The sequence below is a fragment of the Teleopsis dalmanni genome, chromosome 2 (genome assembly GCF_002237135.1).
Source record: "Teleopsis dalmanni isolate 2A chromosome 2, ASM223713v2, whole genome shotgun sequence".
Lineage (NCBI taxonomy): Eukaryota > Metazoa > Arthropoda > Insecta > Diptera > Diopsidae > Teleopsis > Teleopsis dalmanni.
In genome coordinates this window covers 132,235,820-132,246,482 of record NC_051847.1, presented here as the reverse complement: position 1 = coordinate 132,246,482, position 10,663 = coordinate 132,235,820, and the positions used below count along the sequence as shown (strand labels likewise).

Here is a 10,663-nt window from a genome sequence, read left to right as displayed (position 1 = left end):
TCCAAGATCACTAATGATGAATATTTGACAATACTCGATACTTGTTGTAGTTCACTACTTTTCGAAACCTATTTATTTAATAGCTAGTTAATAAATGATAAGACGAATAATTTGGAATAAAATTAAACATCTATGAAAGTATGAAAATAAAAGACAATAATAGTAACAACTAAACCAGAAAAAAATAAACAAATAAGAGAAACAAAGTTCAAAGGAACTGTTGGTGGTGTTGACATTATCCAACATGGATAATGCCAACACATCTACAAACTCCGAATGACAAAATAGCAAAACAAGTGCACCTATATCAACTATCCATAATTATCAAGAAAAACATCACACTATATTTGGACTATGAAGAAAACACTTTTCAACACACCAATTGTTTTATTGCCTTACACTGGATTCACACGAGAGTTTTGTTTGTAATTTTAGCCGTCAAAACTTTTTATTATGCATTGAAAGTAACAACAACTGATTGCTACAATTACAAATAATACTCTCGTGTGAATCCAGTATTAAACGACGACGAAGAGATATTTATAACAGCCCTGTGTAGTTGCGAAACTCGCCGCACAAAAAACGAAGTATTCACCGCAATCAGCTGTTAGCACATATGAAATAAAGTGTGGACAGCACACGTTCTTATTATAAAACATAAACAGTAAACAAATAATAAATTTTAAAATGTTTTCAAGAAGCATAATTATACGCACTTTGCACAAAGGTATCACAAACCTTTCACGACGGAAAGCGAATCCAGGCATAGGTCATCAACTTGAATTAGACGTTGACCAGCACCTAACCGATGATCCGGAAGATTTTGAAAATATGGAATCCGATTTTTATGAAGTGCACAAGACGCATCGGCAACATGAAGAGGAGATGAAACAACAACGTGAACATGTACGACATTTAATGGTAAAGCATAAATATTTCCGTGAACAAAAATTGCCAAATTTGCTAACATATGCCGAAAAAGAACAAATACGTCTGTTGCATACACGCGATCCTGAGGAATGGTCAGTCGAACGTTTGACTGAAAGTTTTCCAGCAACTGAGGACATTATTAAAAAAATATTGAGTGCAAAATGGCGACCCAGAAGTACCAAACGCATACGCGAACATGATGAAGCAGTGATACGAAATTGGGAACAATTGCGTGCTAACAAAGAGGAAATGCAAAAATTACCCGCTGAATTGAGAGAACACTTAAAAAAATTCGTAAACAGAAAACCAGCAGATTTAATCGACACTTACGATAATATACCAACACGGTTAGAAATACCTAAACCCAAAGGTAACGAATTTGTGTCCATTATTACAACTTGTCATAAATATGCAGAAAAGGAACCTGAACCGCCAGTACCACAGTTGAATGCTCCAAAAGAAAATAAATTTAAGAATTTCAATGAATTACAAAAAGAAGCGGAAGATGAAACATACCTAATGGATACGGTAAAGGACAAGCGTTATATGCGCATACATGAACTGAAGCAAAAAAAGTTAAGTCCTTACGAATTGAGTCAAGCTATGGAAAATGAAAACACTGAGTTAGAGAAAAAAGCTGCTGAATACTTGGATAACACTAGTGGCACGGGTATATTACCTCATAACACACCATCATCAGCTGTCACCGGAACAAGCGAAAGCAGCACTTCTGACTTCAATTACGTTCAAAAATTTGAGAGTAGTGAAATTGTCGTTAGCCCCGAGGATCGTCAACGTTTCGAGATGTTTACGATTAAAGAACGCATATACATACCACGAAAGCTGTGGCGTAAAGGAGCTACATTTAAAGTCGAAGATTGCTACTACGATGACGATGGAGAGTTTTTGTATCGTGTACCAGGCATGACCGGTCAAAAATAATAAAATTAAATAATTATACATTTAAAATCATTGTGATTAGAAGAAGAATGGAAGCAGCTTTAACAGATTTAAAAGTAATATTTAAAAAAAATAAACTTTAAAATGTATAATGTACAAATTAATTAGAAATAGTTTACTTTATAATTGATCTCCTTCAACACCATTTTCAACAGGAATAAAGTATATGGAAAGAAAGAAATACAGCCAGATTTGAGTAGATATAATCACAATAAGTTTGCTATCTTCCGAAGTATGAACCAACAACTTACAGTCCATAAAAACATGTGTACTCATTTTAATCCATGTTACCAATTATCCAACTCTTTAACTCGCTTTGCTATCTCCTTACATTATTTTTCCTGACATTCCAATTCTATCAAAAGGTGAATCTGCTTTACTAAGAGAGTCCGTTATACAGTAATAGGCAACAATAAGAACTTAATACATATGTGAATACCACTTCTGAAGTAATATATGTACATCTTCTTTTGACAACCGCATTCTTTTGAGTTTAAAGTTTATGTAAACTATATCTAGAGTTTACTTTGAAATTTGTGTCCACCCTATATAAAAACTATTAACAAAGAGATCATAAACTGTAATTAAATCGCACGACTTTTGCTGATTTGATATTAACTTTTAAATCTTTATATCCAAAATACTAACAGTGTATCTGAGGCGCTATGCTCCACAAGGAAATAAATGAATTAAGATAAGATCTGATAATAAAAAGTCAACAGGAACAGAAGTCCAAGTGCTCGCAAATATTGTACAGCAGTCCTAAAGGAAACTGTGTTCACAGTTCTAGATACAGACCTGTTGAATATAATGCGGTAGCAATGGGTCTTTGCGTAATACTTCAATGCCAATCAGCTCAACATAACCTAAAAATATAATATTATATATATATCCCTACTTTGCATACAATTTCTATGAGTTTTAATATGTATAAAATATTTACTTGAGTCGTCTTCTAGTTATGAGGCAAAGTTATAAATTTTAAATTTTTACTTTGATATTTTTAAAAATATGGTTTAAAATAATTTAAAAATCAAAATTGAAAACTATTGTAAAATATTTATATATTTTAAGTTAAAGAGACCATGCCTTTTCTTCTTCCTTTTGCATTTGATGGGAATTCCACAAATACTTTAGAAACCCATTTTTGTCCGCTCTCCTGCGAGATCTGGTTGTTTTGGGAGCATTACTTGGTTGTTATTTTGTAATCTATCCGAATCTGAACGACAAACAAATGAAATGAACAATAAAACAAACGAAAGGAGACAGTGCTTATCCACTGATTTTGGCGAGTGGCTTAGACCAAATTGTCAAAATTGATATGTTAAGCGATAATGCTTATCATCATCGATGAATCTTTTTCTTTTACAATAACTGCATTGTATTTAAATTAGTACTTGAAAATTCTGAGTATTTCAAAGCATTTAGATTGAACATTTTAAATGTTTGAGTTGTTGAAAATTATTCGAGCTACCCTAATCCAGTCCCTAATTTGAAACTCCATATAAAATTAATTTTCTATAATGTTAAAATTTTGTAGAAATTTTTTTTATATAGAGTTTTATGTCAATCTTTTATGCGAAATGGATGCAAATACTAGGCTTAGCACATAAAATTTCATTTGCAGATAGAATAGTATAGAAATAGAATAGAAAATAGTACGTATTCGTTTTCGAACCAAAATGCAACCAGTGAAGACGTCAAGTCACCTTATATCTATTTTAAGTTTAATTTATTTTCGTTGTGTCTTATACAAAACGATTTTCGAAAGGTTCGCTGCGGTTGAATATAAGCATATTAGATACTAACTATTCTCTTCAGTGTATGTTAATTACTGTACAATTTTTATATATAATATTACAGTTTTTTATATTCGTTTTATTTTTTTTATTTCGGTTAGAACAAAATATTGTTGCGGTAGCATAGCAAATTAATATTTTCAAAGAAAATTAATCCATTTTATTTTATAATAAAACCTGACGGACAGACTTATCTTGAAAACATAAAGAACTCGCAAATAAATAAATATATTTGAGAATATACTCTTTTATGTATAAATATATATTATTCACACATTTACAAACTATAAGATAATAAGCAGCATACACATAATTAACATAAATATTATTATTAGATTAATATATAACATAGAGCAAATATATAAAGAGTAAAATAAGCGACAAGTTTAACATTTAATAAATAAATCGTTAAATTGTTAAATGAGCATAAGTTAATACTTTTTGAAAGTAAATAAGAATCTTAACAGAAAGAAATGCATTATTTTGCATTGCAAATATACATAAAATTTAAAATTTAAGCGGATTTTTGGTGTCCTTTTCTTGTAGCAAATCTATTTATTTTCAATATGAGTGAGTATATGTTGTATATAATTTTACATAACTTTTAGACAACATTTTCAGTTGTTTTTAACAAAACATAAAATCAACACTTATGCTACTAATGTTGTGTACTCTTACGACATAACAATTATAATATATATATATATATTTATTTACTTTTATACGAATTTAGCAGAATTACTTAAACTAAGTCAGAATGTGGTTGGAATCGTAGAGAAGTTTTAAAGCTTTCAAAAAAATAAACACGTACATTTACATATATAACTAAAAAATATAAATGATATTAATTAATTAAACATTAATTTGTTCGACAATAAACTATTTACTTTAGTTTTAATTTTTAACATTTTTGCTATATTCACGAGCCTATACGCATTGATGAAAATTATGACAATAGTTTCAATTTGCTTTTTTCGCGATATAGAAATCGTTTTATGTTGAAATGCTTTAAGATTGATTCACTATAAGTTTAAAATTTATATGTGCACTACTAATTCATTAATCATTTCTAGCCTTTTTCTTATTAATTTCTCTTCATTTCGGTTTCTTGTTAGAGGTTCGATTAATTAGATTTTGCTGAAAATGGACTAGTCGAACCAACTGATGGTGGTGTAGGTGTAGCCCCACTACGCACTCCATCTCCTTCGCATACATATTTGCCTATAATTAAATTCATAATCATTAAAATGTATTTAACTATTTCATCATGATACTAACCTGAAACAAATCTTCGTTTAACTAAAGATAAACGATATCCACTTCCTTGTAACTCAAACTCAATTCCAGATAATGTCGTACCTTCACAGTTGAATTGTGTTGTAAGTAAAGCCGGCGTTGATGGCCCATCATTCAGTTCCAGCCGAGCACGTAAAGTGCCAACTCCACCATCCTGTGAATTTTGTGATATATCGGTAAAATTCCACACCAAACGATTAGATTCTCCAAGCCTATATAATTTAATAATAATAATAACAATTGAAATGATGTAAACTAAGATGCACAGATGTAAACTAATTAATTATTAATATTAAGTTAATATATTTTTAAAATTTAGATATATAGTCATATGAAGAAAGAAACATCAGAATATGTTATATATAACTGCCCAGCGGCGGAACGACGTAGACTTGACTACTTGGTCCCAAATCAAAAAGATAAAATTAAGCCCACAACAATTACGAGATTTATTCATAATCTAGAATTGTTTTAGTTGGATTTTTAGACGCACAATATAGATCTTTTAGGTCGGGGTGCATTCATAGCCCATTATTTAATAAATAAAGAATACAGATTTTCTATGAATTTTGATGTCCATCATAATTTGTCAGTGGTTCCATTAGTAGTAAATAAAAAAGTTTCAACTTGGAAATAATAAATTTCCTGTTGATTAAAATGTTACAGAATAATATATATATTTATATATAAATATAATACATACATAATAATATATATATATAACATATATATACATAATAATATATATATGTACCTGAGTTGTTGTAACTTAAGATGATTTTAAAAGGTTAGGAGAAGAATCTTAAAAATCAAACGGTGGTATAAAAGAAAAATTGTTGAGCTGAGGGCAGATTCAGATTAAGGAATATTGTTACAATTATTTAACAATAATTTAATTTTTAATAAACTTCCGGAATGCAAAAAATAAAAAAAAAATATATTTTTAATAAGTGTACATTTAATATAAATGGGATCAATTCGAAGTTAATCATTAGAAATATGACATGCTAATATGAAATAAACGAAATTAGATCAGTTTCTACCAAGAAACTAGAACTTAGGTATGTGTCGTTTATTCACCTTTGCAGTAATTTAAACAAGTTACAAGATTTTAAGAAACTATTGCTTATATTCGTGCGGTAGGCACCATCTACCACTTATTCGAAGAATATATGTTTACAGAGCAACAACAATTTTTTAAGGCTATAATATAGTAATTTTATCAACATTGACGCGAACTCTAACTTCCAGAGACTTTTCAGAATTCTCATGTTAAATAATTTAAAATCTAACAAAATAAAATAAGTAAATTGACACTAAAAATTAATTAAAAATTAAAATTTTAATTTTATTTGAATCGAATTAAATTGTTAAATTAATTAAATTTTAGATCTAAGTTAAAAAAAAACTTACCATGCTGAGTGCGGTTTTGATTGTACATTCCGCACTTGTCCATTAACAGGTACGGACAGTGTTACATTCAAAAGTGGCGATGCGCTGGCCATGGCATGGTTATTATATTTATAATCAATTTTTAAGGCAGTAAAGGTGGGTTCACATTTCCAATAGCTTACGAGTTGAAATGGACATGAGGAAGCACCAGGCTTAGTACGCACTTGATACTTTAAAATGTCCACATTAAAATAGGACGCAGTTGGATTGTGTTCAGCTTGACGTCTGAGCAATGCAGTCAGTGCTGGCATATTAAACTCCAACATTGTACTATAAGAACTTGACAGGTTTTTGTCACTAAAATAAATAATTATTTATAAATAAATTATTAGCAAATAAAGTAATACAAAACTAACATTTGAACTAATTTGCCATTTGGAATGAAATTTTCCAAATGTTGCACATTTTTCATACGAAATCCCAATTTGGCTGGATTGGGATTATTCGCTAGATGACCGGCAATACCAGCAGGGAATGATAGCATCATATCACCGGATATTTTAACTTGACAACGTGATTCATCGCTGCCACTGTTTAAAAAAATAAATGATCGTGTTTTTTAATTTTAAAATAAAAATTTATATGTTAATTAATTATTAAGTACTTACCGAAAATAAGCATGTATAATCTCATGGAATGCAACAGCCAAAGGTATGGTATCTGTAATGCCAATTGTAAGTGGTGAAGGACCGCGAGATGACCCAATGCCTCCAATAGCTGTACGAAACTCTAAGCTACCAATACTATCGGCACGATTCATAGGTGATGGACTAATACGCCCACGAGCACCTCCAACACCACCCGTAACACCACCTGATGTTACCATCTCTGAACGTCTTGATGGTGGACGGGGTATAGCAATGTTACTGGCTGATGTTGGGGTTGGTATTTGTCGCGCCGTTGATTTTGAAAGCGTAGCAGAAGCTGGCGCTGAGGCACTTACATCGCCCAATTCAGAAAATATATCACCCAGGTCAGCATATCTTTAAAATTGTATGAATAAAAATGTTGAAGAATTATTCATTATTTGTATTCTAAGAAACTATTTTAATAACTATTTCAATACAAAATTAATATAATTTATATCTTTATATCCATTTTTACCAATGAATAGGAATAAAATAAATTATTTTATCTAAAATAAAATAATCTATTTTATCTAAAATAAAATAATCTATTTTATCTAAAATAAAATAATCTATTTTATCAAAAAAAAATCTATTTTATCTAAAATAAAATAATCTATTTTATCTAAAATAAAATAATTTATTTTATCTAAAATAAAATAATTTATTTTATCTAAAATAAAATAATTTATTTTATCTAAAATAAAATAATCTATTTTATCTAAAATAAAATAATCTAATAAAATATTTTATTTTATCTAAAAAAAAATAATAAAATATCTTTATATCCTTTCATGTCAATGAATAGGAATAAAATAATATCAACAAACCATAACTCTCAATATAAATACAAAATATTACAGTAGCTTTCTAAAATACTTACTTTGAATTATGCGACATTGACAAAGTTGGACTTTGCAAAGGTGCGTAAGGATGCACGGTGGCTGTTGGTGTAGAGGCATTCGATATCATTTCTGGCGATTGTTGACGTGACGCGACACGTGAATGTTGCAGTTGCTGACTATGCTGTTTATTTAAAATTAAAATAATAATATAAATTATTATAAATTAAATTGTTAAAAAAAATATATATAATTTTTATAACTCATTCTTTGCTTACCGAAAACACACCAGTTGGTGATAGCGATATATTCTCAACGGTCGCACGTAGCTCATCAACACTTGCTGACATTGGCGCCTGACCATTGTTTAGAGGTTTGATTTTCACATGTATACGACGATCGCGTTTATCGTTATCTGAATCTGAGTCTGAATCAGAGTAGAAACTACCAGCTACAATGGAAAAACAAGGGAATATATATCAATTCACTTAAATCTGATTTTCTTACCATTATCGTGATTCTCTTCCCAAGCAATTTCTTTTGGCGGTTGCATGCTATATCCATCTTCATCCACCTCATTGGCACCATAGGAGTTCCCACTTGCAGATGTTCCAGCGGCACCATTTACTCCATTACCACTATTATTTGCAGCACTGTTAGAGTTTATTGCTGAAGAAGCATTCAAAGCGGTTAAACCACCAATACCATTGCCACCAGTTGAATCCACACTTCCAGGTGCTGAAGCAGATGATACACCCAAACCTCCAGCACTGCTACCACTAGAATTTTGAGTTTTCATTTTGCCATGTTCTTCATGATCCAAAGAATTATTAGCACGATCAACGCTATTTATTCGAAGAAAAATATTATATAAAGTGTTTATTTCACAACAATTGATTTAATCGGGATGAAAATTTCGAAAAATGTGTTGAACGGAAAAAAATGTTTTTAGCATAATCATGCAGCATTTTCTAGGTAGAAATGACTACTATCCACTTCGGAATTAAATCGATTCTTCATAAAAAAATATTTGGTACGAATATTTTAGTTTTTAGTGGCAGAAAAAAGGTTATTATGTCCCTAGCTGGTGCTTTCATAACTCAAACTTTATCGAAATGTCATAAATCGTTGTATGCACAGCCATCTCTGATTTATTCAATGGTTAACCTGCTATGGGTTCCGGGTTATAGAAATATAAATGCCAACTGTATGTAGGTCAAAGTTGATTTCCATTAATATCAATCTTGGTAGATATCGTTAGCTTTATTTACTTTGACGGCATAAAGTACTCTGAATAGAGAAAATATAAAGAGCCATATAAATGACCCACCTACAAGCTGACTGTATAAGAAAACCAAACGAATAGGAAAAGGAACATTTCATAAGAAGCGATCTTGAGTAATGTAGCACTCATTCACTATCAACATGAATTTTGTCACAGATCCAACTTTAAACCTAATCTAACCTAATTCTTAGGTCTTCTTCATCACACTATTGCAATGTATTTTTCGTACTTTCAAAAATAATAGTTAGACATGCCAACAAGATAGCAGCTTCTTTAAATAACAAGTGCAACTCATATGGTATGTCTATCTGTTCATTCTATGTTCTTCAGTCCTCATTTGTCTTTCGGTATTTCCAAACGTATGCATAAAAAATATTTTCCGTTTTAATGAAATGGCCCAGTGGTTTCTCGGGCTGGAATTGGGCTATCTTCAACTAAAGTTTTTTACATCAATTAGCATGCCTTGAAACTATCTATGAAATTCAAGTATCCGTACTTCTTAAAGTCTGGAGTAGTCCATGCTTCATTGATCATTTTTCACCCACACTAACATATTTTTATTCATATAATCTCTTGCGTTTTATCTTATATTTCTTTTAAACTTATACAATTTATGAATACATACCTTGCCAGACGTTCCTCTTGTATATTTTCAGCAGCCTCGCCATCTTTCTTTTTTTTAGACTTTTTCGTTTTCGTTTTATCTCGCCGACTACGTAAAATCCCAGACACTGAAAGTATTAATTTTTTAGATAAATTAATGGACTTTGTCAAAAATATCTATTGTGCAGATGCATTGTTAGTTTTTTGTTTTAGGTACAATGAATTGGCGCTTTGATGGATGAGGTACAGAGTTTTATGAATTTTAGTATATATTAAACAGTTCCAGTTATATATGTATATATTATATATGATAAAATAGATGTGCAATTAAATGATTATATGAAACATGCTGCAAAAGTTTTTAATGTACAATATTCTAGTATGAAAAACATATTTTTTTAAAATATATGTAACAATCGATACACCACCGAAATTGAACAGAGTAAGGAGAAAAGAAAAAGTTCCGTGGACATGCAAAAAGAATTCTTAGAGATTTGTAGACTTTGTGGAGTTTTTGGAAAATATAAAATTAAAATGAATAAACCTGAAAAGTAAAACAGATAAGTTTGGTAAAATATAAGCTTAAATACACTTTTGGTGCAATTTTAAAACATTTATCGCATTTAAAAAAACATTCCATCCTAAAACCTAGCCAACACCAATAAAATTGTTTGCTTTTATTATAAACAATTATTAAAAAAAAAATTTATATATATAAGTAATGTGAACAAAAGGATTTCACTTGTTGCAATTTGAAGTTTGAAGTACCACCAAAGCGTTTCGTTTTAGTGTGTGGTGTATTCATACCCTGAGAGTTTGATGTGAATATATTAAGGAGCGATGTTGTACGTCTTGAGTTTCCTGCCTGAG

General features: G+C 30.2%; 2 protein-coding genes across 2 annotated transcripts; one reads left to right on the top strand and one right to left on the bottom strand.

Moving 5' to 3' along the window:
* Positions 1–624: 624 nt before the first annotated feature.
* LOC119678634 lies at positions 625–1,967 on the top strand. Its single transcript, XM_038090577.1, has one exon. It carries the CDS (start codon positions 688–690, stop codon positions 1,870–1,872), a length of 1,185 nt encoding a protein of 394 aa, XP_037946505.1. The 5' UTR covers positions 625–687; the 3' UTR covers positions 1,873–1,967.
* Positions 1,968–4,561: 2,594 nt separating this feature from the next.
* On the bottom strand, positions 4,562–10,075 carry LOC119678633 (F-BAR domain only protein 2-like). The gene is made up of 9 exons (XM_038090576.1): positions 9,816–10,075; positions 8,413–8,750; positions 8,184–8,356; positions 7,947–8,089; positions 7,046–7,420; positions 6,794–6,967; positions 6,399–6,734; positions 4,968–5,197; positions 4,562–4,910 (listed from the first exon to the last, which is right to left on the bottom strand). The coding sequence occupies exons 2-9, from the start codon at positions 8,702–8,704 to the stop codon at positions 4,813–4,815; spliced, it is 1,821 nt and encodes a 606-aa protein (XP_037946504.1). The 5' UTR covers positions 8,705–8,750; positions 9,816–10,075; the 3' UTR covers positions 4,562–4,812.
* Positions 10,076–10,663: the final 588 nt, after the last annotated feature.

What these genes read in the sequence shown, in the direction of transcription:
- LOC119678633 (XM_038090576.1), bottom strand. Translation starts at nt 8,704, where the DNA reads ATGAAAACTCAAAATTCTAGTGGTAGCAGTGCTGGAGGTTTGGGTGTA. An exon ending in CACCAACTGGTGTGTTTTCG is followed by an intron (nt 8,090 to 8,183) that starts GTAAGCAAAGAA and finishes TTAAATAAACAG; the next exon opens with CATAGTCAGCAACTGCAACA. An exon ending in TCAAAACCGCACTCAGCATG is followed by an intron (nt 5,198 to 6,398) that starts GTAAGTTTTTTT and finishes TAAATTATATAG; the next exon opens with GCTTGGAGAATCTAATCGTT.
- LOC119678634 (XM_038090577.1), top strand. Translation starts at nt 688, where the DNA reads ATGTTTTCAAGAAGCATAATTATACGCACTTTGCACAAAGGTATCACA.